Source organism: Grus americana, chromosome 17 (genome assembly GCF_028858705.1).
Source record: "Grus americana isolate bGruAme1 chromosome 17, bGruAme1.mat, whole genome shotgun sequence".
NCBI classification, from domain to species: domain Eukaryota; kingdom Metazoa; phylum Chordata; class Aves; order Gruiformes; family Gruidae; genus Grus; species Grus americana.
The window spans coordinates 11976604-12003051 of NC_072868.1; the positions used below are offsets into that span (position 1 = coordinate 11976604).

Genomic DNA, 26448 nt, shown 5'->3' on the forward strand with positions numbered 1-26448 from the left:
GTTCAAGTGCCTAAGGGGTATGTTTATACTGTGTAGGATAAATACACCTGTCTGGGAAGTGGCGTGCTAGGCAGAAATGCCTCAAGTCACTTTGTGGAGATAAATACTAAGTGTATGCTCTCCAGATCCAGGTCTGCCTTGCCCATATAGAGCTCACCATCAGTGCTGCCTCAGCTTTGCCTCAGGGGCAGGGAGGCGTGGGGATTCATCCCTCCACATGGGTTTTGGGGATCGCCCATGAGTCTCAGCACGGTGCACAGGTATCCATGCCATGCACGGGGATCCGTGCCCTCAGGGATGGCTGGTCCAACCCAGCCCCGCAAGCTGGAGGGCCAGGTCCCAGGCTGCCGGGCTGGAGCAAGAGGAGTAACTGCCTTCATCTGCTTTTGTAGAAGAGGTTTGATGCACACAGCCGCCTGCCGATGGTTTTAGTAGATGTGTCCTCCATGTCTGCAGCAAGACCAGGACACCTTGGGAACGGGCCACCACCAGAATCGCTGGGGGTTTGGGCGGGGAGATGGGGGAAGGAGAAGTTTTAAAAAAATCATACAAAGGGACACGGCAGGTGTTTGCGTGGGGACACGGGGGGTATATCTGAGGGAGGAAGGGGCTGCCTGCGTAACGGCCCCGGGGAGAGGGCCAGGGACGGGCCGTGCCGGGCCACGGTCACTCCGGCCGCCGGGGCAGTGTCTGCCCGCCCGGCGGGGGCTCCACCGAGCTGCCTGGACCGACGGAGCCGTTGAGTGCCGGCGCTAGGACCCGGCAGAGCCTCGCCGGCCGGCGACGAAAGGGCGGAGCTACCGGTGAGGAGAGCCTAGCCAATGAGCGCGGAGCCGCGGCCGGTTCATTTGCATCCCGGCGCGACGCATCCAATGAGCGTGCGAGTTGCCGGGCGCGCTGTGCTCCCAGCCGCCCCGCCCAGGCGGCCGAGGCGGTCGCGGCTCATTCGGAGAATGGCTGCGGCCACGGCGTGCGGCTCCCCGCCTCCCCGTCCGCCCCGTGAGCAGCAGCAGCAGCAGCAGCAGCCGCCGCCGCCGCCGCGGAAGCGGGGCGACTCCCGGCGGCGGCAGGCCGCCCTCTTCTTCCTCAACAACATCTCCCTGGATGGCCGACCGCCCTGCCCGCCCGCCGAGAAACCGCCGCCGCCGACGACGACCGCCGGCCCGGGTGAGGGGGAGGAGGCGGCGGCGGCGGAGCCGGCCGGAGCCCCACCGCGCCTGCTGTCCCCGCCGCCCGCTTGCCAGCCGCCGCCTGCCCTGCTGCTGCCCGGCGTCCCCCCCATCGCTGCCGGAGCCAAGGGGGAGGCGGACCCCCCCCGCGGGGGCATCTTCCTGCCGCAGCTGCTGCTGGGCGGCCCGCTCTGCCCGCCGCCACCGGCGCCGCCCGCCCTGCCGGGGATGCTGGCGGCCGCCAAGCCGGGCGCCCCGGGGCTGCTGAGCCCCACGCAGAGCGCGGCGGGCGGCGGCTTCGCGCTGGAGGCGCAGCGGCAGAGGTGAGTGAGGGGACGGGGCACGCCGGGGCAGCCCGCACCTCCCCCCGCACCCCCCTCCCGGCGGCGGGGCCGCCCTGACCCCGCGGGGCGTGGGAAGCGGCGGGACCCCCCGTGGCCCTGGGAAGAGCCGGACTTTCTCAGGGCCCTCGCCCGCCCGGGGGGTGGGGAGCGGGGCATGGGAAACGGCCGCCCCCAGGGAGAGCGGTCGTGGGAGGCGGCGCCGGCCCCGCTGTCTCCGGGCCCCGGGAGGGAGCACCTGCCCCGGGGCGGCCCCGCCGGAGGTGTCCCGGGGGCCGAGGGGGTGGGATTCAGCCTCGCAGACAGCCGGGGAGCGCTGCCGGCTCTGCCCGGCTCAGCCCGCTGCTGTGGAAGCGCTGGGTGCGCGTCAGCCCGGGGGGATGTGCGGCCGCTTGTGCGGAGGATGCCCCAGCGTGCGGGAGTGTCTGGTGAGGGGGATTTGCGGAGTATTTCCCTCGCTGAGTCTCTGGCTGCAGTTCTGCGGTATCCTGAACCCTGCCTCCTGCTTTTTCTCTAGCCCAATTTTTGCATTTTTCTGTTTCCAGATGAAGCTTACAGAGTCACTGGTAGGTAGGACTCTTCCTCCGTGCAACGGCCACGCCGCTGATGTAGTGCCTTCTAATCTCTGCTGCTTGTCTATGCAGTAACGCCGTATATTAATAAATGCTTCTATGCTGGGAACTTTGAGTCAGCCTCAGGGGAGGATGTTCTGGCCTTCAGCACAGGATTACCATTGCATTTTCAAGGGACTTCTATGAGCCCAAAAGTGTTGGTTTTCTAAGCTACTGGAAGGCGGGCTCTTGCTCAGATCTTGGGGATTTGAGCTCTGAAGGAACTCTTTTTAGGGCGTTTCTTGCATAAACAGCTTTGTAAAGTGAGCTGGCCCTCTGAGCCTGCAGATAGGCAAAGCAATATCAAAGTCTCCATGGTCTTTATGCTGGCTTCCAGAGCTTTGTTAGTGAGCTGAAATAGAGATGTTGTCCGTGCTTTAAAGCTTTGCTCATGCAGTTGCTCAGTGTTCTCTTTCAGCATACATCTCACAATGGAGGTGTCTTCTTGATCCCCAGGAAATGGCTACTTGGAGGTTTGAGTGAATATAAAGAAAAGTAAGGATGAAGGGATGCTCTGTCACAGAGGTGTGGGGGTCCTCTTGTGTGCCATCCCTCCTGGGTTTTTCCCTTCTTGAACTGTCACTTACTACTTGTTGCTTTCCTTCTTGTAATGGAAGGGACCTTTCTTTCCTCAGTTCTTGGAGAAATTGAAGCTGGGCCTGGTAGATGGATGTTCTGTATGCACAGGTTGCACTGTTGTATTCGGCTTGTTGTGCAGGAAAGCTCCAAGTAAGGGCGTTGCTGTGGCACAGCTCCTTCCTAGCACTCCTGGTCCACAAAAGCCAGCGTGCTAGGTGCTGTGCTATTCATTTCATTGTTTTAATACCATAGGTAAAGTTCTTCAGGGTGGGTTTTCCATCAGGCGCTTTAAAAGCACAGTTACCTCTGTGAGTGTGCATTCGGTGTGCCTGTGCGTGCTGAGTTCTGGGCTGCTGGAGTTCATGTAAATGGTTTAATCCTTCCCCTTCCCACGCCAAGTCAAGAGGACACTAAGAAAACACTCTTTAATCCATATGCCTGAGATCTTCTCATTCCATGTCCTTCCTGCCTCTTTCCTTGGCATCTGATTTTAGATGTTATGTTCCACCATCATAATTCTAAACAATCCATCTGAAAACAATGATAAATTGGAAATAAAAGGTAGAGAGAAGTGCAAGGAATATATTCAGAGGAATGAAAGGGCTTCTGTGTGAGTAACGACAAAACAGGCCGTGATTTTTCAGCTTGGAGGGGATGGCTGAAAGGGTATATTGTATTGCATTAATCATTTTGTATACTACTTTTGAGAGTGATTTGGAGTGAGAATTCATCTATTTTTTTCTTTAAAGAAGAGTGGAGAACATCTGCTGAAATTTATCAGGCGGAAGACCCACACCTTTACCTGGAGGTACACACACCTTCTGACAAAAGGACAGGTTTACGCTGCCTGTGGGGATGTGTTAGACCCAACGTATCTACTCCCACTCACGTTGGGCACAGGAGCGAGTGCGATGGACCATCCCTCTGTAATAACGTCTTTACCTGCGACTTGCAGGGTGAGACTTGGAGCACTAGTCCTTCGCTGGACGGTTCTGTGGTTTGCTCTGTGACAGAGCATCCCTTCATCCCTGCAGAACGGCAGCGTCTCTTCTTGTTGTAAATACACAGGGACTTTCTTTGCTGCGGGACGGTGGTAGTTATGCTGCTTCCCCTTCTGGTTGCAAAATAAGATTCAGAAATCAACAAACAATTGCAAAATGGATTTCCTTTTACTGAGACTTTGGAATCTGGGTATCGTTTTGCCATAGAGTAATGTTGCTACTCTAGATAGGTTAACTGCGTGTATCGTGCAAATGTACAGGCGTACAAAGTCATCAGAGGGAAGGGGGAGGTGGAATCTGTGCTGCAACTCTGGACGTCTCGTCTTTGGTGCCCACTTAAGGCAGTGCTCTCCTCAGAGTCCTTTTTTAGTCACTGTCAAGAGCTGCTTTGAGTTGGAGCCTCCCTTAAACGCACCAGGAGCATGGGCTGAAAGGTCTCTAGATTTGCTCTGTCCATGTTTGGTGACCGGTGCGGCTGCAGTCCTGTGCCATGCCCAGGGATTTCATCGCACTGGGGCTTGCCCCAATCTGTGGAGATCACTGTATCTAGAACTGGCAGTTTCACTGGGCAGAGTTTTATTACAAAACTTGATCTTGTTTGACTTGATTGAGAAGTTGCAAGAAGCCGATGAGGCCGGCCAGCGTAGGTCAGTGCAGGTTGTGACGGTACCTCTGCTAGAGTTGGTGGTTATTTATCGGCAACAGGCAGGATCTTCGGTACGGCCCAAGGAATAAGTGATCTGTTCAGCTGATGTAACGTGGAGTTTCTTGAAGCTGGCTCAGTAGCAGTCAGCTCCTTTAGGATGGAAACTCCAGCAGTGCACTGCTCAGTCTGGATGCTTGGTTTCATTGTGCTGCTGGCTGAGCATTATAAACTTAATGACTTCAACCTTTCACTTTTGTTTTCCTAAGGAATCTTCTGTTTACAGGATCTTACTTGCAATGCTGTGTTATACTAGCTTCCTTAATCTGCTTGCTATCCCTCCTCCCTTCTCCTTTTGCATCTCGCTCTGTTCTTTTGTTCTTTCAAAGAACAAGCCTCACAAAAAGCAGTGGAGGGAGGCAGCAAACAGCGAACAAATCGGCATTCACAGATTTTTAATGAATTTCTGCAGCTGTGTCTGAAACCAGCAGAGCTTTCTGGGGAAACACAGATAAGGGAGCCCTGAAAATAGCCAGGTTATGAAAGCATGAAGAATGGGAAAAACAGCCCTGAATGTCAATGCTTCTTGTGCTTCTGAGGTTTCAGTATAGTGTAATGTAAAGCAGCTGATTTTGCCATATATTCGCTGCATTTCGTTGGGCCTAAGAATAAATACGGAGACTAAATTATTTGCAACTGATGCTTTAATGTCCTTGGTGCTCAGTGGTCAGGGAGCTGAACTGAATGTTCACGGTTGCTGATAAATCAGAAATGACTGAGCTAATTTAGGTCATTTTAAGGGTAGGCGTTTAAACAGTAGTTAAGAGCAGCAATTTGGACCAACTCTGCTTTTAAGTGTTAATTGTATGCCAGATTGCTGACATAGGTGTGATCAAATTAGTTCCTTGAGTAGAATGGCAGAATGCTTGGTCAGGCTTTTATGCTTATGATGGTTAATGTGTTGTTTTGTCCTACTGTCAGCTTAGCTGCTGTTTTCACTCCAAGAAACATAAATACTTTTTTAAAATCCTTCTGATAGTAAACAGATTTTGTTGAGATGGACAAAATATAATGTTTAAAAGTCTTAGTTTTAATTTTGAGCCTTATTTTGGATAACCTGAGCACACAGGGTGCTTTTCAGGAAGCAGCAAGATCTGTCAGAGCCGGCGAGCTTTGACCTTTCAGGCATGAATAGTAGACTGGGATGTGCTGCTTGGGGCTGAAAATGAACACATTCTAAACCTGAACTTTATTTAAAAGTCAGCTGAAATGTTAAGGCTGCGGGCTTCTCAGCAAGCACAATTTGTTTCGACAGCTTTCTCTCATATTTGCAATTGCAGGTGAATTTCATGTGTCCAGCATTAAATGTTTATAATTTATAACTGCCTGTAGTATTTATTATCTGACATTCCCAGCCAGGTATATTAATCAGAAGAAGTTGTATGCCTAGCAGGAAACTTGGGGATCAAAAAATCCACGTCCTTGTGTCCTGCGCACCTCTGCAGATAGGTCTGGGTCAAACAATCATAGACACTTTTAACACCAAGGTTATTTGACCTCTTCAGTTAAAGGAGTCCAGAGGCTTTTAAAATAACTTTGTACAGGCTACTCCTGCCTGGAGATCAGAATTAACTGTACTTGCAGCTGATTTTACCTGTGGACAGATTCTGTAGCTTTTCAAAGGGATTGCGCAGGAGCCCCGGCAGCGGGTTTCGGGATGCTGCAGGAGGGAGGATGCTTCGGAAGCGCCATTTCCACCTTTCCTTTTCCCTTGCTGCAGCTCACAGCTCCTCTCTGCAGGAGGCCACGAGGGTGGTCGGAATGATGTTTTGTCTTGCTTAGAGTCAACGAGTCATCAGCTGAGAGGGAAAATGCTCCCAAACTAAATGTAAAAAGCTGAATAGCTTGACTTTGAGGAGGAATCGATGGGGCCTCGTTTCAGACCTCCAGTAAGCAAGTCCTGTAGGAGCGTTACAGCCGGAGCTTCTTATCCTGGTGCTCCTCTGCCATGGACTTGAACATACTGCCAAAACCTTATGTGGCAACGCGGCGTTCATGGCCGTTTTCTAACGGTTCACTTGCAAGATTTATTTTACAAGCTTACTTCAAGTTGGGAAAAATAACGCAAGCTTTATTGAACCATTATTTTCAAATGTAACTCTTGACTCTGAAGTCTGCAGGATCTCAGAGTACTGGCTTAAAACGTCGTTTCTTTGATTCACAGTCTAAAATAGTTATCTCCACTCTCCTCCTTGCCTTCCCACCCCAAGATCTCAGCTGGTGAACAAGTGCCGCCTTCTCAGCCTGAGCACTCGGGGCTCCCAAAGCTCACGTTGGGCAGCAGCTGTATGCTGAGCGCTGTGGGTGCCGGTGAGAAGGACGTGTTCAGGTTGTCGGTGCTCTTTTCTGTGACTTTGCTTAGCCCCAAAGTCCTTGATAATTGCAGAGATGTGGGCTGCCCAAACTTGCATCTCCTTTGCCAGCTGACTGAACAGCTATTGTGCCTAGCTGCGGGCCAAGCTGCTCCGTCGAGGCTGTCGTGTGCTCTTGGCACCATGACTGAACCAGTTCAGGAGAGTTACTAGTGGTGGTTCTCTGTTTTTTTGTAATTTACTATGAGCTGTGCGATGAGGCAGAGAGGGAAGGATCTTTGCTTTCCCTTTTAAAGAGTAGTTCTGAGCTACAGACAAGCTCTTCTGCTCTGGGTTTGGGTATGGTTTCTTTGGTTTAGAAGGGAAAATAAAGGTGGAAGGAGGGGAAGTGACTCTTACAAAATTATCTTATTTTTTTTATTTCCTGCAGTATGTGTTTTTTACTTACATTAAATCTTGCAGACTGAACTTCAGCTGTCCTGTGTTCCTCCTTTTTTCCATCTGTCAAGCAGTTAAAGCTGTGAGGCTGTCAGGCTGAGCCAGCTTGAAGATGCTTTTGAGCTTTCTTTTGAAGATTGTTCTGAAGTCTTCTGGCTCTGTAGTTTGAGTTTAAAAAAATGCACAAGCTGACGTGCACATGAGCATAATGAAATTTGGATTCTTTAATGAGCATGAGGTATCGTTGATAAAGCAGGTGACTGCAGATGGAGGGTGCTCAGCTAAAGCTGCTCTGTCACGCTTCACATGCAGAGCTTTAAACTCCTAACCTTTGGTTTATAGCTGTTATGTATATAACTTACTGTAAATTATTATAGTTTAACCTCTGAAAAAGGTGTTAAATGAAGAACCTCTAACTGATCTCACCAGTGCAAGCAAAGCACAGTGTTTCACCAGGTAGCCCTCTGATTCACAAGCCATACCAAGTTTAAAATGAAAAACTTGCTGCCCGCCAACCCCACCGCTTCCCCTGGGAGCTCCAAACGCCCCGACTGTGTGCAGCCACCTTCGGGGAACGCTCCTCTTGTGCCAGCTCTCGCTCCGCGTGGTGGTACCCTGGCTCAGCGTAGCCTGCAGACCTGTCTCGGAGCTGGGTAGCCATTTCATTTGCTAGCCAGCCACAGCATGGGCTGAACTGCTGCCAGGCAAAGCTGCTTGCTCTACAGCACGGACAGACTTGCACTTGCTCTGTTGTGGTTGCTGCAATTTAAGCAGAAAATTTTGCCCTGGTGAGGCTGCAAGCTCTTGATTGTGGGTCGGAGGGGCTGACAGATGTTGCGGTGGGAAGAACCAAGTGCCCATAAAAACACTGGGAGACCGCTCTAAACTTTCTTTGACTGGTTTCCTCTGGTTGCCTGTTTTGAATTTTCTTCTTCACAGTTAAAATATTTTTTGTTTTTTAACATGGTGTCCTGGTTTCAGCTGGGATAGAGTTAATTTTCTTACTAGCAGCTGGTATAGGGCTGTGTTTTGGATTTAGGATGAGAATAATGTTGGTAACACTAATATTTTAGCTGTTGCCAAGCAGTCAAGGACTTTTCAGCTTCTCATACTGCCCTGCCAAGGAGAAGGGCGGGGGGGATGTGTGTGCACAAGAAGCTGGGAGGGGACGCAGCCAGGACAGCTGACCCAAACTGGCCAAAGGGATATTCCATACCATATGACGTCATGCTCAGTATATAACTAGGGGGTTGGGCAGGAGGCAGTGTGGCTCAGGAACAGCTGGGCATCGGTTCTCGGTGGTGAGCAGTTGTGTTGTGCATCACTTGTTTTGTATATTCTGTTGTTATTCTCTTCCTTTTCTGTCCTAGTAATCTGTCTTTTTTTTTCAACCCATGAGTTTTACTTTTTTCTTTCCAATTCTCTCCCCCATCCCACCCATCGAGGGGGTGGGGAGTGAGCGGGTAGTACTCTGGTGGTTCTAGCTGCCTGCCAGGTTAAACCATGATGCATGGGAGTTTTATTGTGCTGAAGGCTTTTATCTTAACAAGGCATGTGATGAAATGACAGCATCACCTCAGGGAAGTGCATGAATATTTCTAGCATAATGCCCACAGTGTTATCAAGGACGCGCTTTGCATTTCACTTGCCTGTTTTGGTCAGTGGTTCAATGCTTAGTGAGCAGAGCACAAAGCACAGAGGGAACCAGGGTGGTGAGCTAGGAATGCCTCTGGAAACTGGTAGAAATTTGGAAAAATACAGTTACTGGTTATGTTCTGGCCAGCACATCCAGTTTGCGTTGTGAGAAGCAGCAAGGATCTTTAGGAGCGGGCTGTAGAAGTGGACTCTGGGCATGGCAAACCTTGCATCTGGTTTTGTGGTTCTGTTGCAACAGATGGCTTTCATAATACTTATTGGAAGGCATTATTTTATCCTTGGGTTGTCTAAACACTCTTAGCACTAAAACAATGTGATTTATGAAATGCAATGAATACAAAGCTCGTTTCTTAGTAGCATTAGGTCTTAATCATATGTGGTTGAGAATCAGCAGTGAAGTAGCAGCCGCTGTGAAGAGTATCTAATTTCTTTCCTTGTTAGTATTTAAAACTCTCCAGACTTAGTGAGCTTCCTATTTACTCTGCCTCCACCTTTGTTCAAATTATACTTAATTTTTGTTCCTTCTTGCCTGTCCCGTAGGCTGCATGACATTCTTTTCCTTGCATGTGCTTTACGGGTGTTTGAGGAGTGCAGGATTTTCTCTTGGCTGTTTGGGACCAGCAGGAAAGCCCCTGGTGCCCCTTCAGTTTTGCAAACAAACCTTGAATAAGAACACAAAGGGGAAGGAATTGGGCCTCACCCCCTCATCCTGAGGTCTCAGAGGGACCTGCTCTGAAGCATAAAAGTACTTCCATGCTCATGTAGCTCATTTGGTTTTACTCTTTAAAATGAAAATTGCCAGAGGAATAACTTAAACTAGCCCTGCTGTGAGACTTGCATTTATTCTCTGGCAGTCTGATACTTAAATGTCAGGACGAGCTCCTGGGACAGTGGCGGGCAATCCAAACTGCACGCTTGTGGTGCCATAAAACAGCGAGTAGCTGACTTTGTAAAGGAGGAGTACTTAGCTGTATGCTTACTACAGGTCATGCAGGGTGTGTTCCCTGCTGCTGCCTCCCATTGAACATCAGAGCTGAAACCATCTAGCCATGAAAATGGCTTGCTCGGTGCTGTGCACTTCATGGTGTAGATTCTTCATTAAAGTCATTTATTTCACCAAATATGTGGGTTTGAAAGTGATTCAGTATAAATGTGCTCTCTGACTTCTTTTGGCTTTAATTACTGAGAACTTGTTGCTACTGGTGAGCTGTACTCAATCTGCTTTTGAGCTGGAAACTCATTAATGTAAGCGCCGAGGGTGGTAAGGCATGGGGCACTGGTACGGGAGTGGGGATGCTCACACCCGTACGTTGAAATGCAAGCCTGAAAACAGTAAATGTCTCCTGGGCTGCATAAGTAACAGCAGTTGTGAAAAATTCAGCTTAAAAACTGGAGCTGGCTTTCTTAATCCCGTGATGCCAGTATTTTACCTAATCAAACCAAAGCACGGTTCGTATCGGGTTGTTGGCTCGCCTGTAAGGAAGGAAAACAATACAGCTTAATCTTTAAAATATGTCTTGGCAAAACAAAAATCTGACAAATAGGTATGTCTTCCTACTGCAAAAAGGATTTAGGATCTGGATTCTTGTGCATATTACCTCTGACAGTTGTTACTAAGCTAGTGCTTCCAAAAACCAATAAATGATTTTTGTCCTTGTTATATTAATAATTCGGTCCCCTGACAGCTGTGATTATACCGAGGCCTGTAAAGGACCTTACAAAGGGACATCCATGTTAAAATAAAACTCTTTCAAGTGAGAAATAGGAAACTAAATTCTATTAGACCCTAATTTTACACAGTAATTAAAAATCCTTGACCTCCTCCATTCCACCCATCTATCAGCAGTACGCATGGCTAAAGAGCCACAGAGGATATAAGCCTTGCAGCTAATTTCAGCCCGGTGCCTGGGGGGTGCGTGCCTGTGTGGGTGCATGAGCACGGCATCCTTCCCCCGGCACAAGGGCCATGGATGTGACTCCATCTGAAACGAATCCGCCCCGCCGGTCCCTGTGGCTGGAGGAGTTCTCAAGTCATGTTACTGTCTGGCTTTTGCAGCATCTTTGACGCTTGTGTCGCAGCACTTGGCAATTCTGGAAGTGGTGAGGATGAGAAGTGATGGCAGAAGATGAACTCAAGGTGCGGCGTTGGTGAAAATAGCTGAATGCTGATTGAACTCTGGCTGTGTGGTTAGCTCAGAGTGCAAACCTGTCCATGAGAGACGAGGGGTTAATTGGGGTGGGAGGAGAATCCCAGTAAGACTTTAGAAACTTCTGATTTAGCTGTTCAGGAAGGAGTGAGACCAGCCAGTCTGTTCACCTGCTGTGGTAGAAATGTAAGGACCAGAAGGGCAAAACAGTGAGAAGCTTCAAAATTGCCAAATGGCGGCTGCACATGGGCTTAAGTAAGATCACTGGCCACTGTAAGGCCCGATATTAGGGGCTAAAATGAGATTAATGATGAGGGCTGTTTATTTCCAAGCCTGAAAGCGGAACCTGGGAGTGCTGAGCGGGGACATGGATGCCCAAAGAGCTGACACAGTGGCCCAGGAGCAGGCGTGCAAGAGGCTTCCCTGTGCCTGAAGCCACGTCTGGTAGCACAGGGTTGGTATCTCTTTTGCATGCAACCATATCTGCCAAAGCATGGTCAACTTGGATACTTCCAACTACAGCAACATCCTGAAACTTTACCGTTGTCCTCTTGGGTGTCTGCAGGTAGCCCAGCCCCTGGGTGGGAGAGGGGAAAATACTCTTGGCAAGCCGTTGGAAAGGTCACAGCTCTTTAATCTGGAGCTGTGACTTAACCAGCTTTTTCCTCTCAATTGGTAAGACGGGACGTGTAGGGATTACCAGTGCTATACATAGCTTGCTCTTAGCTGTGTCCTGTTCTGCTGGGAACGCTTAAGAGCTGTGTCAACCTCGGGGCTGGGGATCTGCTGCTTGTCCGTTGTTTGCCCTCTGCAGAGGGTTTTTCTGCCAGCACTCAGTGGGCACTGGCAGGAATAGGAGAGGACAACTCTGAAGCTGGTGGCACTGAGAAGTTGGGTTTTCTCAGTGGGAAATCCATCAGAAAGGATAAATGTGTGGGCTGGCTACTGCTTCCCAGTAAATGCACCTCTGGACTTAATGTGATTGGGGTTTTTATCGGAACATGAGGGGTTTTTGTGTTGGTTTAAGTGCGTGTTTAGCTCATCAGGGATTCGCAGCAGTGTTGGATTGTGTGCGTCCATGTGTGCACATGGAGATAACAAGCCAAGACGTAATCCAGAATTCCTCTGCCTGATAGCCGCTTATCTCTGAGCATGTGCTGCATGTGTTTTCTCTCTTGGTGGGTCCCCTCAGGGGTGCTGGCTGTGTAAACACAGTTGCTGTTTCTCATGTTGAAGTTCTGGGAGGGTCCTGCTTTATTGGCTCCAGAAATAGTGTCTGGGAAGCACCCAAAAAGGAGCTCCTGGCCAAGGACGTACAAAAGAGCAAACTCTCTATAGTTTGTCAAGGAAATAGCTGGTATTGGTGAACGAGCATGTCTGAACGTTCTTTAGGATACTGTTGAAATTATAGCCTGCTCCACAGTACTCATGAACGTCTTAGTATTGGATATTTCAATTTCTAATTGTCAGGTAGTGTGTCAGTAAGGATGTGTGTAAGGTAACTTACAGTGCGTGCAGAGATTTTGGTATTCTGTTTTGGTATTTAGTTTGCATTTGGCAACAAATGTTCTATGTAAACTACTTAAAATCCTTTGAATTCCAGTGGATCAGACCACAAGCAAGAAGTGTTATCCTAGTGAAGCTGCTTAGGACAGGGTATGTGACTTGATGTTTTTTTCCTCAAAGCTAGCAGCCGCTGAAGTGATCCTGTGCTGCCTATTGTTGAAGTGTGGATTGGCTGCATGAGAAGAGCACTCAAACTAAAGCGCATATATATATATATATATATGTATGTATATGATAAGTGCAGGCAACTGGAAGTGTTAAATTTTCCAGCATACTCCCCTACCTAATAAGGAACTTCTGCTGATCAGTGGTACTGAGGAATCTAGCAAGTCTCTCTTGGACTGCAGCGAGGGAGCTGTGTTGCTGTAAAACGTTGGCTTGACCATATAAACAATTTTGGGTACTCTAACTGGATTAGTGAGACCTCCTTAGGCACACCCTATTTTAAGATTTGCAGGAGAGCATCTTGCTTAGCATCTTGAATTCTTCCAAGGCGACAGCTTCACTTGAGGACAGAAAATATTCTTTATAAGCGTAGCTAAAAATGAAGTTTCCTGTTGGCAGAGTGGGGATGAGTCATTGTGGTTTTGAGTCAAAGGGCAGGATCTTCCCTTCACTGCAGCAGGTTTTTACTTCCAGCTATGCTCTTACAGAGCAGCAGGTTCAGGTGTTTGGCACTCTTGTTGCTACTGAGAAAACGAGGCGATGTTCTGGATGGTCTCCACCATGGCAGTGAGCACATTCTCATTGACCCTGCGGGCAGTCGCACTTACAGCACTGTGAGGTTACTGGTGAGGGTCTAGCTGTGGCGCTCTCAATCCATCCAGTTACTTACACCAGTATCCTTTTACAGAACCACATGGGATTTTTTGTACCAATGCCTATTGTCATTGGCCTTCGCTGTGTTTTCCCTTTGCTTGCTGCTCATGGCGTCTTTCTGTCTGCATCCAGACAGGTCTCCCCCAGGAGGGGAGGAAGACTGGATATTATCACCTGCGTTCATGCCAGGAGGCTTGAGATTGGCCTCCACATTTCATGAAGGGTTTTTTTTTTTATTGCAGGTTAGATGCCAAAGTAGACTGGAGAACCATGTGCATGTGAAAGCATTAAACTTTCTTGTGCAGTTCTCACTGAAAAGAAAAAAAAAAATTTTTTGAACTGAAGTGCTGGTGAAGGGTGTCGAAGCTGTGCCAGAAACATTCTTCAGTAGTACCCTTAATAGCTGTTGATTTGTGGGAGGCAGTCTCTAGCAATACTGAGGGTGTTAGTCCTGTGGGAGGATTTACCTCTCTTGTGTTTACAGAAAGGGGCGCTAATTTTTCATCCTCCTACCTGTTTGAATTGTGGTCTTTTTTTTTTTTTTTTTCTTTTAAGAATGCCTGAGTAGTGCTGCTGGGAACCTGAAGACAATTTCCTTCTAGGAGAAAAAATAAAGTTTTATATGGGAGTATAAATTATTACAAATTCACTGAAAAAGGCCACTAACTGTATTTTATTAAGGAAATTGTAAGCAGACGTTGGGAAGAAAATGAAAATGTTCATTAGTTCGGCATTCATTCTCTTTATGTACTTGAGGACACAGAGAATATGGTGACTTGTTTCTTTTGAGCACGTGGTGAGGATGAGGAGCTAACCTGGTTTCAGGAATACTCAGATTGAAGTGTCTTTTTGCAAAACCTGTAGATAAGTGTTGGTACATTAAACTACAGCAATAACTTCACAGACCTTATTGGAGGGGCTTGCCTGCGAATCGGTATTTTTAAGTAACATTCATGTCAATGTGTAAGGAACAATACCAGAACACCATCTTTTCTAAAGTGCTGTTTTTCATGTTCCTGGTAGAGCTTGAAGCAAGATGGGCAAATGCTCCTGTTGCTGATCATCTGCTGCTTGTAGAAATCCATAATTTTATAGCAAGTCTGGTGCAACAGGGACACTGCCCATAACAGTGATGTGCTGTGCGGAGTGAAACTGCCACGTCTAGCTGGCACAGTTTTTGGTAGGCAGCTCTGGCAATACCTCCAAGTAGCTCAGAAGAGAAGAAATAATTTGCAAGAAGAGGGAAAAGAGGTGAAAACACCTGGTTTGTCACTCAAAACTTGCATTTCTAGGTGCTATGCTTAAGAAAAAGCAGTCAGGTTTTGTTCATGTCCAGAACTCTGGTATATCTCTTCTGTAGCAACCAAATAGTGTGGTTTGGTTTCTCAGCCAGCTCAGGCTGGAGAGGAGGAAAGGCAAAGTCACTGGCACTGGCAGATTGTCAGGCTGTTTCAAAATCCTGTAGTGCTGGACTTCAAGACCAGACTTAAATTCCAAGTAGCTTTTTTTGATCTTTACCTTGAGTCAGCTGAAGCTGTAAATGCCTTTGATGTGTAAAAACTTTTCTATAGCTGTTTTTTAATACATCCCATTTTTCTTGACCTCTTTTTTTTTTTTTTTCCCCTGAACCAAACCAAGGCACTGTGCTTTTGCTTTGGGTATTAACTTACAGGCACAAGAGCCTGGCCTTGGTCTGAGCAGTTTGTCTGCTCGTGGGTGCCAGAGCTCTGATGCGACTTAAAGTTTGAATTTTTTCCAAAAGTAGATCTTGTCAAACCAGAGTCCTGCAACTTTTGTCTCATGTACTGCTTCTACGTTGACTTCCATGGCGGTATTGTCCATTGAGTTACTATGACACTTTGGAAGAAAACCTTGAACTTGAATGCATGTGGCGTATGCTAAAAAATGCCACACAACGTATGCTTAAACAAAAGCAGAAAATATGGAATCTGATAGTTGTAGTATCAGCGTTTTGCTGGTGGCAGTTGAATCCAAGTGCATTGTTCCTATGGAAATTGCAGTCATAGCTTCACAATTCATTTGTAAATCTCTACCTACAAAGAATGACTTGACTTTGACAATAGTAATGTATCTTACTTTGGCAAAGTCTATTTTTTTGCTTAAATGTAATATCCTATTACTGTTGCACTAACTCACATGATTCCTACTATTATTCTCCTTCATCTTCCACTCTGGGATTTCAGATGGGTACTGAATACTCTTTGCTTCCTCTAATAGCCCCCTCTATTGTTTTCCGGAGAAATCTGTCAATTTTATTGAGCTACTGTCGTAGACTCTCGGTCTGCCGACTCCTGCTGCTGGAGACAGCTGTGTTCTGAATCAGGAATGCACACAGATGTTCAGACATCATACAGATATATCTGTATCTATCCATAGATTGATATAAAATTACTTACTCCCTTGCTGAGAGGGGAGGCTTTTTGCAATATTTCTTGTAATATTTTAATGAGTACTTCAAAGTTTTTTAGGTGTTTTAACTTATAGGTAGGTGTTCTTATGTGTTGAAGATAGTGAATGCTCTTGTTAATGAAGTTGGTATAACTATGTACTTCAAGGGTCCTGGAGGGGTGGACAAGTTCTTGGCCTTTTTAGGAACTTGAAACTTAGTTAAGCACTCTTCCACCACAAAAAAAAAAAAAAAAAAATTCAAAAAAACCCTGTCACTTGTCCTAAGAGCTCATAGATCTGTTGCAGTTCATAAACTCAGAGGCCATGAACTAATATTGTTCACTCTTCATGGTGTTGTACATTTTACAGAAGGCGTTTTATCTCCCAGCGCTGCTCTCTAGACTTTTTAGAAGACATAGTGGAATATGCCAGTGTACGAAGGTACTTTTTTCAAAAGCAGCATTAATCTCAACTCGTTGCATGCAGTCCTCTCCTCCCTCCACCCTCTTCCACGCCAATATCTGAGGTCCTGCATGCTAGTGCTGCCATCTGATCATAAAACTGGCATGACTTTTTTTCAGAGCACTTAATGGGTTTGGGTGTTTTTTATATAATTGCAGAACCAAGCACATATCTGGGTCTCCAAGACACAAGAGTTTGAAGAAGATGCACTTCATCAAGAACATGAGGCAGTATGACACCAAGAACAGCAGGTAACTTCTGTACTCAGGTGAAATAGGATGTGCTCAAACGTAGACTCTAGCTCAGTGCAGTTAGCAATTTAATGTCAGTGGGAATAAGGTGATGTCCTTGGGGTCTCAATTTTATACATACTTTATCGAAGGCAGTAGGTGCTCATATCTGCTATATCTGCAGCAATCAATATTCTGATGGTTCTGCCATCCTGCTCTGAGGAGGTTAAATCATTCCCCTCTAACACTCTCCTTATCTCCAGCACACAGAGGGGTTAGAGCTGAGGAGGATGTAAGGAGAATGGCTTGGTTTAGCCAAATTCTTAGCTCATAGTTCCTAGGCAGAAGAGGAAGAGGGGGCTGCGTTTGTATTTATTATTAATAGAGGTGTGAGACTTCATCTAAATGTAAAATACTATCTACATCTTTTCACAAGGTTTATGTAAAAATTACATAAATATATATTTAAAGACTGGGGTCTCCTTTGAGGAGCTCCCAAGGTGATGGCAGATGCTGAATGCTGGGGTTTGATACAGCTTGGCTTTAAAGACCTACAGGATCAGAATGAAACCTCTGCTTTTGTGCTGCTTTCTGAAAACATACAATCCGTAGCAGTATATGTAACTTAGAGGGCAATTTAAGAGGGGTTCTGGGTTCATGTTCCATAAAAAAAGCTGCTTTGTAACTTCTGAGTCTTAATTCTTACGCTGATCTTTTGCTGTCTGCTTACAGGATAGTGTTAATCTGTGCTAAACGAACACTGTGTGTAGCTTTTTCTATCCTACCTTACGGGGAGAGTTTACGGATCAGGTGAGTCAACTTTAACTGCTTTGTGAAATATGTGGTCTATTGTTTGTAAAAGGTCTTTTTAAATGAGTGTGGTTGGTGAATGTCTCCTGTTTTGAAGCAGGTGAACCTTTTTAACTTACCATTTATGTGTAAGGACAAGCATTTGCTATCAGAGCAGTAAAATCAGACATTGCCACAGTGTCAAAGTGTTTGTTCAAACTCCAGGAGAAAAATAGAGGAAAAGGTAAACTTTTCCAGTGTTTATTCACATTTTAAAGTATTCCAGTCCTGTGAAATCCCTGAAACCAGCTTTGAACAGGTGATGTGATTTATTGCTGTGCAGGATTTCCTATGTTCTTAAAGTGGTCAGAAATCAACTGTCTTTAGTGAAACAAACAATTGGGTCAGCAAAAAAGCATACAGAGCGTTAGGGAAAGGCAGCATCCAGCTGCCTTTACTGGAAACCTTTCAAGGTTTTATAGTGAAGTTACATCTAAGTCAATTTAAGATGCTTTTCCGGTTTTTTAGCTCTCCTAAGCCACAAATGTCACTATTTGCAATCTAAGAAAAACAGAAGCAGTTTAGACTTGATACTGCTTTTAGTGTTTGTACTACATTTTTCTATATAACTGTCAGTATGACTACTTATGAGAAACAAAACCTGCTAACTGGATTTCCCTGCAACTTTGCTCAGTCCTTTGTGGAGTCCAAGTTGATTCTGTGAAGGTCTGTGATCTACAGTTATGCCATAGAAAATACTAATTTTATTCTAATCCACTTTTGGCAAAACAATTGTGTTGTCACTTCTGTCCTGTGCGTAACTTATGGATGAAGGAAACGGATGTTTAGTGGTAGGAATTGTATTGTATGCAAATACCCTTGCCATAAAAATAGTTGATGGGAAAATATTCTGTCACTTAATAGAAAAGCAGCAAGGTCACTGGAGCTATTTTAGAGCACTTCTGAGCACTGTCGTTCTGCTTGTAAGCTGGCAATGCAATTCTTCAACTGAAAGCTGCTTTTTTGCATTGGAATATAGGTGACAAAGCTGCATGCTGCCATTGCTGAAGCAGTTCTGCTAGCAGCCCTAATTCTTAATTTGACCTTGTGTGCACAGTGGTTGGAAAATTGCAATTGAAAGGCAAGTTTCTAATCCTGGAAAACTAGTCATATAAATCATGTTTGTTAAGTGTTTGAGCATTAGTGTATTACAAATGGTATGGTCTTATGCAGAAAGACCATATTAAAAAAAAAAACCAACAAAAAAAACCCTGGTTACTTTTCATAAGTATATTGGTACAGATTTGAGTTAACATGAGATGAAATCTGATTCTTCAGTTAATTAACATCTCTACATTCTGAAAAGAGTACTTAAAAACTAATGCTTTCTTGGAGATGGGATTGAGGGATTGCACTGTTCTCACGTATAACTCTGACCTGGTGGTGTTGGCTGTAGCTAGTGGCTGCACCTGGTATTTACAATAGACAAAGCTGGGCTTGTGCTGCATTTTCCAATAGTGCATTTTCTTATCTGCATTTAGTGATTTAAAAATGGAAGGACAGAAGCAACGACATCCTTCTGGCGGAGTTTCAGTCTCCACTGAGATGGTGCTTGGCCTGGAAGGAGTAGAGTTGGGTGCTGATGGCAAGGTAAGGAATTTTTTTATTTTTCTGTTTTTTTCTCTTTGGTCTCTTGATCTGCAATGCCAATGACCAAACCACTGAGTAGAGCTGGGGACAGCGGGTGGGTAAGCTGGGTGCTTTCACCCTGGGACCATTTCATGCTGGGACAAATCACTTTATGGATGGCAAAGCACTGCATAAATTGAGAGCTGTAACTTTTCAGAGCAGTAGAAGTTTGGTTTGATCCTTAAAGTTTGAAATGTTTGGCTTGTGATAAAGCTTCTTCTGAGGAGGCTGTTGAAGCCTGTGATCACTTCTGCCTCCATTTCTAGAGAATCGATTTGACTCTGGTATCTCAGGCAACATGTGATGTTTTGATAGAAATATGGGTGAAAGTTATATCTCTTTAGTTAAATTTATATACTGCCAGAATTTTACTGATGTCCCCTTTCCTTTGCCACCCCACCAAATCTTCTACAGCACTTCCATACTGAAGCCGTGGAAACAAGGCGTTCCTTTTCCAACTTTTCCCTTTCCTCCTGTTCCACAGTTTCAAGGTTGCCACTCCCAAATACAAACTGCAGGGGTGTCTGAGTTGTAAAATCCTAGATATCTGGAAATAAGCTTTTCAGTAATTTTTGTCCTATAACTATTACAACTTTCCCTTCTTTAAGGTTGTGTCCTATGCAAAATTCTTGTATCCAACCAATGCCCTAGTTGTTCGCAAAGCTGACAGCCATAGTGCTGTTTCCTCATGTCGAGCTAGTGCTTCACGGAGTCTTCCTGGATCAAGATATAAACCTGTGACAGCAAAAACGATACCAGCAGGAACAGACATTGGTAAGGACAGCCGACAGCTTTGTCACCACTTGTGCACACATAAAAACATAAAAGGAATATATTTGTCTGAAACAATTGCAAATAGTAAAGTGCTTTATTAGAAAGGATGTGCTGCAGCTAGGAGACTTTTTTTAGCACAGCCTAGCAAAGACAGCTTGTTAGTTAAGTATAAATGATAAGCCTCAAGACTGAGACTTGCACGCATTCCTTACGTCCTCTGTATATCTGGCCTAGTTCTGTTTATGCAATTCAAGGAGCGCAAAGCCGTTTCCTTGGAAATGTGAAGTTTTATATTGCTCAACAAGAAACATCTGGTGTATGTAGGTACAGGTGGTCCTCCTTGCCTTCTAGCACAGTAACAATGCATAAGCCAAAGAGTTTATGACAAGAATCCCTTCTCTTGTATAAAACAGCAAACGTGACAGTTCTGCTGTCTGCTGGATGAGACTATAGGCAAAAGAATTCAGTCTTGTGCAATTGTTTTCTGTGCATATTTGTGGAGGATAAACTGTTAGTTTGCACTAAGTCTAAAATGGTGTGTCAGGCATATGCTGGAGAAAGAGCTTGCGTGGGTTTTTTAAAAATTCTAATACCTGACTGGTGCATTCATGGAATGCAAACAGGTGACTGTAGCTGCAGTTTGCCTGTACTATGGGGTCTGCCAATGATTTTAATGTTTGCTGTTTGAAAACTTTTTTAAAGAGGAAACAGGGAATTTTAAAGCTCTGTATCTTGTGACCCAGCATAGTGCTTTCCTCATTCCACTCAGGAAGTGAAGCTGGGGAAGCCACAGAGTATGATCCAAATCTTCTGGATGATCCTCAATGGCCCTGCGGAAAACATAAACGTGTTCTCATCTTTGCCTCGTACATGGTGAGTGACTGGCATACCTGAACAGAAGAGTGAGTGAGTGCCTGGAAGATCCTCCTATAAAGAACTTCCTCTAGGAAGAGAACTTCCTCTAGGAAGAAAGTTGTAGCTTTTTGAGAACTGATTAGGAAAAATGTGAATACTTGGGTTTGTACACTCAGTTTGAGGACCAACCTGCCATGTATCTCCATGTTGTCATTGACTTCTTGTAACCATTTGCTTATAGTTTTTTAACTTTTTGTCTGTGGTTGAGATTCAACATGGTGTATTACTTAGGACATTATAGAAATGTTAAATTGTGAATAATAAAACTCAGGTTTGCCTTTGCATTAGTGTCTTTGGAAGACTTGTGTGGCTGTCAGTACTGTTCACAAGAGAAATGGTAAATTTTGCCTCTTGTGTTTCAGACCACAGTCATAGAATATGTGAAACCCTCGGACCTTAAAAAAGATATGAATGAAACCTTTAGAGAGAAGTTTCCTCATATCAAGTTGACACTGAGCAAAATTAGGAGGTAAGAAACAAGTGTTGAATAATGAGAACATCTCCTACGCTGTACAAGGCTGCTTTTTATCTTCCACTTGTATGGAGCAAATACTAGATCTATTAATAGTATATATGATTAAACACTAATCTTTTGTTGCCACTTGAGCTGACTGTAGGATGACAATCCTGTACAGGAATGTTTAGGGTGCTGAGAAAGGGTAGCAGTTGGTTTTCATAGTTCAGCCTAAAAGGGTTTTGTTTCACCAACTGTGGTGGAGTAACATTAACAGCCAGTTAGCAGTGAAACAGCATTAGCCTTGAAACACATACTTGTAACCTGATTGTTTGGCTGTAGTGCACTCCTCCTCTAAATAGATTGTCTTTCTAGACCCGCTGGCTATTTTCGCCTTTCAATTACAAGACTTTCTGGCTGTGGACTTTAACAAGATTCTAGGATAAAGAAAAGTGTTAGGTCTGGGGAGTCACAGTAAAGAAAAGCATTTTGTGAAGGTGGCACTATGCCTCGCCTTCCAGGAAATGCATCTGGCCGCTCATCAGCGAGGTGCACTGTTGCACCTTCCAAGAGCTGTAATCTTGCTGGTATTACACAGCAGTTAATGCAATCAGAGCCTTCTGAAATAGTCAGCTTAGAACACGATTCTGCTGAATCACCAGGGCTATGTGTAACTCTGCTCCAAGTGGAAGGCTTGCTCAGGCAGAGCCTGTGTTCTGCCAGTGTCCTGCATGCTCTTCTTTGTAGATGTCTCAAGTAGTGTGTTCATGCAGAGATCTTCCTTCAGGTGTAGTAGGGATGGCAGCCATGAGAGGTAGCATCCACCATAGTCTGCCTTAATGCTGAAGTGAAGGGTTAGCTGTTGTGGGAAGGGTGTAAACTAGTCTGCCTTCCTTCTCGGACCTGATTCTTCAATGAGGTGTGTAGTAGACCTGTCTCTGTGCAGGAACTGCTGTGATCTGCACGGCTTTGATGTGGTATTCTATAGGTCAGGGTGGTTCATTCTTGTGATATGAATCACAAACCAGTTTGGAAGCCCAGAAGGAGTCATATAGCAATAGCCTGTGTGTCAGTGATGCAGCTGAGCACCTGGTGTTTATGGGCAGATGAGGAACTGTTCTTCCCCAGTAGATGTTGTCAGCCAGGTTAAATCAGTTTGTGCGTCAGCTCCAGCATGCTGCCAGCTGGGCTTCTCCAGTCTGGCATAATACTCATCATGGTTTTCCAAATAGGAGTCTTGCCCATATGCTCTTCCAAGTTCCCATGCTGCAGTGTTTCTAGAGCATTTCATAAAAGCTGTGGTGGTTGAGAGGGTGTCTTTTTTTACTATTCCCAGTTTAAAGAGAGAGATGCGGAACCTGAGTGAAGAGTGCAATCTGGAGCCAGTTACTGTCTCCATGGCTTATGTTTACTTTGAGAAGCTCGTCCTCCAAGGCAAACTCAACAAACAGAACCGCAAACTGTGTGCTGGTGCTTGCGTTCTGCTTGCAGCCAAGATCAGCAGTGATCTCAGGAAACATGAAGTTAAACACCTTATAGATGTAAGTACTATGAGACTTGTTTCAGGTGCTGTCAAAACCCTCTATTCCATGGAACAAGACAAAGAGTAAAGCCAAGATTTTCAGCAGTGCGTGCTTGCATTTAAGACCAGCTCTTTCAGTCAGTTTTATGTCTCATTAGGGCTCTTCCTTGATTTACTTTTTTTAATTCATTAAAACTACCTGACTGGTGCAGTCTAATGTCCTACTGATCCTACAGTGAGGTTATTTTTGCACTTAGCATTTCTCAGGCAAATGTATGTTAACTGTTGTGTGGGTGTCACAGCTGAGCTGATAAGCTGGTTTACTTGTCTGATCCCTGGCAACACTTTTGATTCTGTACGTACAGCTCGGGCCACGCATCACCAACTCCTGTTTTATGCTGACTTAATCTAACAGTATCTTGTGGATTAACTGATTCTTTCTCCCCCTCTTTTTTTTTTCTATTACTATTATAGAAACTAGAAGAAAGATTCAGATTCAACAGAAGAGATCTCATCGGTTTTGAATTCACCGTCCTTGTAGCTTTGGAACTGGCTCTCTATCTTCCTGAAAACCAAGTTTTACCTCATTACAGACGGCTCACACAACAGTCTTAACCAAAGCTATGTTCCAGCTGATGGCCAGTGGCGCTGGGGATCACATCACCAAACGCTGCTGGTGAAGTTGCCACTGGCTTTTCTGTGCTGCTGTGCGCATCCTGCCGTGGCTACAGCTAGTTTTGAAGCCTGCAGTGTGTTGTTAAAGTGTCGAGGTGTGCATTATGGACACGTATGCCAAGTCTGGGGGATGGTACGAGAAGAGTTATTGAACTTTATTTTCTTTTGGACATTTAAAGCACAAATATTCACCAGTCAGCTGTCATGGCTGCTTATTATTCGTTATTTATCTTTTCAGTTTTACTAAAACTGTTCTTCCCTATGAAGAATACTATTGCATTGTCTGGGTTTTTTTAAGCCTTTATTATATTCCTTGAAACTAAAGGAAGCATCACTTCCATTCCAATGCACCATAAAGTTCAGATGTTTCTAAGAATCTTCTTGCATTTTTACATTAATGAAATGCATACTTTATTTTTTTAAAGATGTGCCTAAAACTGGCTGGTCTGGTACCAGTGCTTTTTAAGTTAGTTACGTTATTTAGTGGGGAATCCTGAATTTGTATAGCCATTTATTCTTTACCTGCATTGGCCTTGCATACAAGGAAAACCAATTTCAGTATATCTGCACTAATGATACACAGGGCATCTAGTCTATACTATAGATCTGTAAGCAGCAAGATTGCAAGTACTCCGTTCCAATTTAGTTAACTATTAATACCTTTAAGAATATATATTTTATTTAAAGTGGAAAGATTGTTTGAAAGTCTGTCATGAAATACCACGTGTTGAACAAGGTAGCTGCAGCAAATGATTGCCATCCTAGTTCACTCTTCAGCAGAAGATGAGCCCTTGACTAAGAGCAGTTTGCTGTCAAATGTATCATTTACGGTTCTTATTTGTTTCAGTGTTCCATAGTCTGAAATAAGCACCTTTTTAGTACGACTGTATTAAATATGGTCTTACGTGCTCTGAGCAAATACTTCAGTCAGTACAGCTACTGCTGCCAAACTAAGCCAATGAAACAAAGCATGTTCGATATTTAAAATGCTACTTTTTTACTCCGTTCTTCCAAGCATTGTGTCACTGTGATAGTCCTCATGAAACTGGCATTTGTTGCACATCTGAACAGCCACCTAATGGCTGGTGCCCAGCAGCACTATGACGCTTGTGCAGAGGTTAAATAACTTCTCTGACCATTGGCTATTCCTTCATTTGTTTTTAAATTATCCGGGTTGGGAATGAACTCTGATTATATGTGGAATCTTCTATGATACTGGCTCTTGGGTTTATTTTCTGAAGCAATATTATGATACAAGTAACCGTATCTATTTGCAAGGAACAAAACTGATGCTTGGCTGTTACAACTGAGAAATTTGCCATTTAAGTTTGACTTTTAAATGAAATACTAGACCTTGTACTGAGGTAAGGGACCTGCTATCTAATATGTAAAGTAATGTAAATTCCTGTTCCTTGTATTAAATGTTGGTTGTAGCCAAAACCAAAGCTGAATCTTTGAGTTTCAGCCGTGTTTTTGTTTGAAGCTAATTTGGCTTCATTAGAATTGCAGCAAACTTTACCAGAGCCCCTTTCTCTTTAAGTAGGGCTCAAAATGTATTTTTCATATATAATAATTACGGTGACTATCAAATCTTTTGTAACTGTATTCAGCTGTATGTAGCTTCAAGTTATTTGTGTAAAATTTAATATGCTTGTGACTTCTCTGTAATACAGAAGGACTTTCCAGCCTCCATAAGTGAGATGGTAGCTAATAAATTAGACAATAAGCTTGCCAGTTATCTTTCACCAGGTTTAAAAAATTGCCTACTAGTTAAACTATCTACTGAATATAACTGTCCTTGCATGCAAGAAATAGTGATGTACTAAACATCTAGTGTATAATGAGTCTTCAAATTAGCAAACAGTGATGAAGACAACTGAAGTGGTCCCCACCACCTAAGCTCATGAGGGGAGGGGAGAGGGGTAGAACTGAGCAAAGAAATTTCTCACACGGTATCTCCAGAACTAGTAAAACACTTCGGTTAGTATGAATGAAATGAGAAAATGGCTTTCTCTGGGCACTTTTGTTTAGTGTATAAAAGTGTTTTCTGTAACAAAATTAACTTTCCTTTCTTGCCATCTAAGGAAAAAAAAACGCACTTTGGTTTGCAACACTTTGCAGTCTCTATTCAGTGGAAGTTTGTCTGGTTGCAGTGGGCATTTGGGCTGGAGTTGCACTCCCAGAAGCTGTGGTTGGTTTCTCGTCATAAACCAGCAAGCTTTTGTTTCCTTTTTCAGAAGAACAAATTACGATAAGGAGCATTAAATTACAGAATGCTGAATGTTGTCTAAAAGTTGCTCTAAATGTTGGCTTGGGGCATATGCAGTGTTCTCCAGCTCAAAAGCTGTTTGGAGCACAGGCCAAAAACAACTTGGTGGAGTGAACGCTGCCCTGATGTCTTTGGTAGAACATGGGTTTGGGGCCGATGCCATCCAGAGGCGCAGTCTGTGGCTTGTACATCGGTACCACTGTTGTGGTATCTGTGCAGAAATAGTCCTTCTGCAGAGATATGGATACTTGTGTGTGTTTGTGTTGATTTTTCTATTTCTAGAGTGTAGCTTACAGCCCTGTGTGGGAATATTTCTCTCTTCACCTAAAAGCTGCCACCATGTGGCAAAGGACTATTACTACGTTACCAATTAATAAACTGAAAGTGAGACCTACAATACTACATGGATCTGCTGGCTTTACCTTTTCACAGCCCAACTCCTCTTGCTTTGCAGAGGAACGCTGGTTTACGCCGAGGGGTGGTCAGACGCTGTGGAGCGTGTAAAGATGCTGCTGGATTGACTCAGCACGGACAACTCTCTTGATAAGAGGCTGTACATTTTTATGTAAACAATACTGTTCTGGTTTTGTCTTACTCCATTATTTAAAAGATGAGTTGTAGCCTGTTCCATTTTTTTTTCCTGTTTTTCCCATGAACTTGTGAAATTAAGATGCTGTGAAATAAAACCTGTTTTGATACGTGTTTTGTAACCAAACGTCTTGTTTCGGAATGGTCTTTCGCTTTCTGTGAGGGTTGGTCCCGCCAGGCCTCTCGGCTCCGTGGCGCCATCACCCTCCCTCACCGAATGGCGGCCCGTGGCGGGGAACGGGACCCTGGGACACCGCCGCCCCTGGGGGGACGGCACCTAAACCGACACCCCCCTCAGCGGCGGCGGCGCTGCTGCCCGTCTGCCGGGCC

General features: G+C 44.9%; 1 protein-coding gene across 5 annotated transcripts; it reads left to right on the forward strand.

Annotated features, from left to right (window-relative positions):
• The first annotated feature begins 947 nt into the window (after positions 1 to 947).
• Positions 948 to 26245, forward strand: CABLES2 (Cdk5 and Abl enzyme substrate 2). 5 transcript variants are annotated; one of them, XM_054845338.1, is made up of 10 exons: positions 948 to 1492; positions 16121 to 16192; positions 16372 to 16464; positions 17176 to 17253; positions 18774 to 18882; positions 19530 to 19695; positions 20465 to 20568; positions 20973 to 21079; positions 22401 to 22605; positions 23061 to 26245. In XM_054845338.1, the coding sequence occupies exons 1-10, from the start codon at positions 954 to 956 to the stop codon at positions 23199 to 23201; spliced, it is 1614 nt and encodes a 537-aa protein (XP_054701313.1). In that variant the 5' UTR covers positions 948 to 953; the 3' UTR covers positions 23202 to 26245. The 5 variants fall into 5 exon arrangements, with proteins under 5 accessions (XP_054701313.1, XP_054701314.1, XP_054701317.1 ...); XM_054845339.1 differs by lacking the exon at positions 16121 to 16192; XM_054845342.1 differs by lacking the exons at positions 948 to 1492; positions 16121 to 16192 and adding an exon at positions 1523 to 1938.
• The last annotated feature ends 203 nt before the right edge of the window (positions 26246 to 26448 follow it).

Excerpts from the sequence above, each read along its gene's own strand:
- CABLES2 (XM_054845338.1), top strand. The coding sequence starts at position 954 with ATGGCTGCGGCCACGGCGTGCGGCTCCCCGCCTCCCCGTCCGCCCCGT. Across the intron at positions 1,493-16,120 it reads CTGGAGGCGCAGCGGCAGAG|AAGGCGTTTTATCTCCCAGC; the intron begins GTGAGTGAGGGG and ends TACATTTTACAG. Across the intron at positions 19,696-20,464 it reads ACCAGCAGGAACAGACATTG|GAAGTGAAGCTGGGGAAGCC; the intron begins GTAAGGACAGCC and ends CATTCCACTCAG.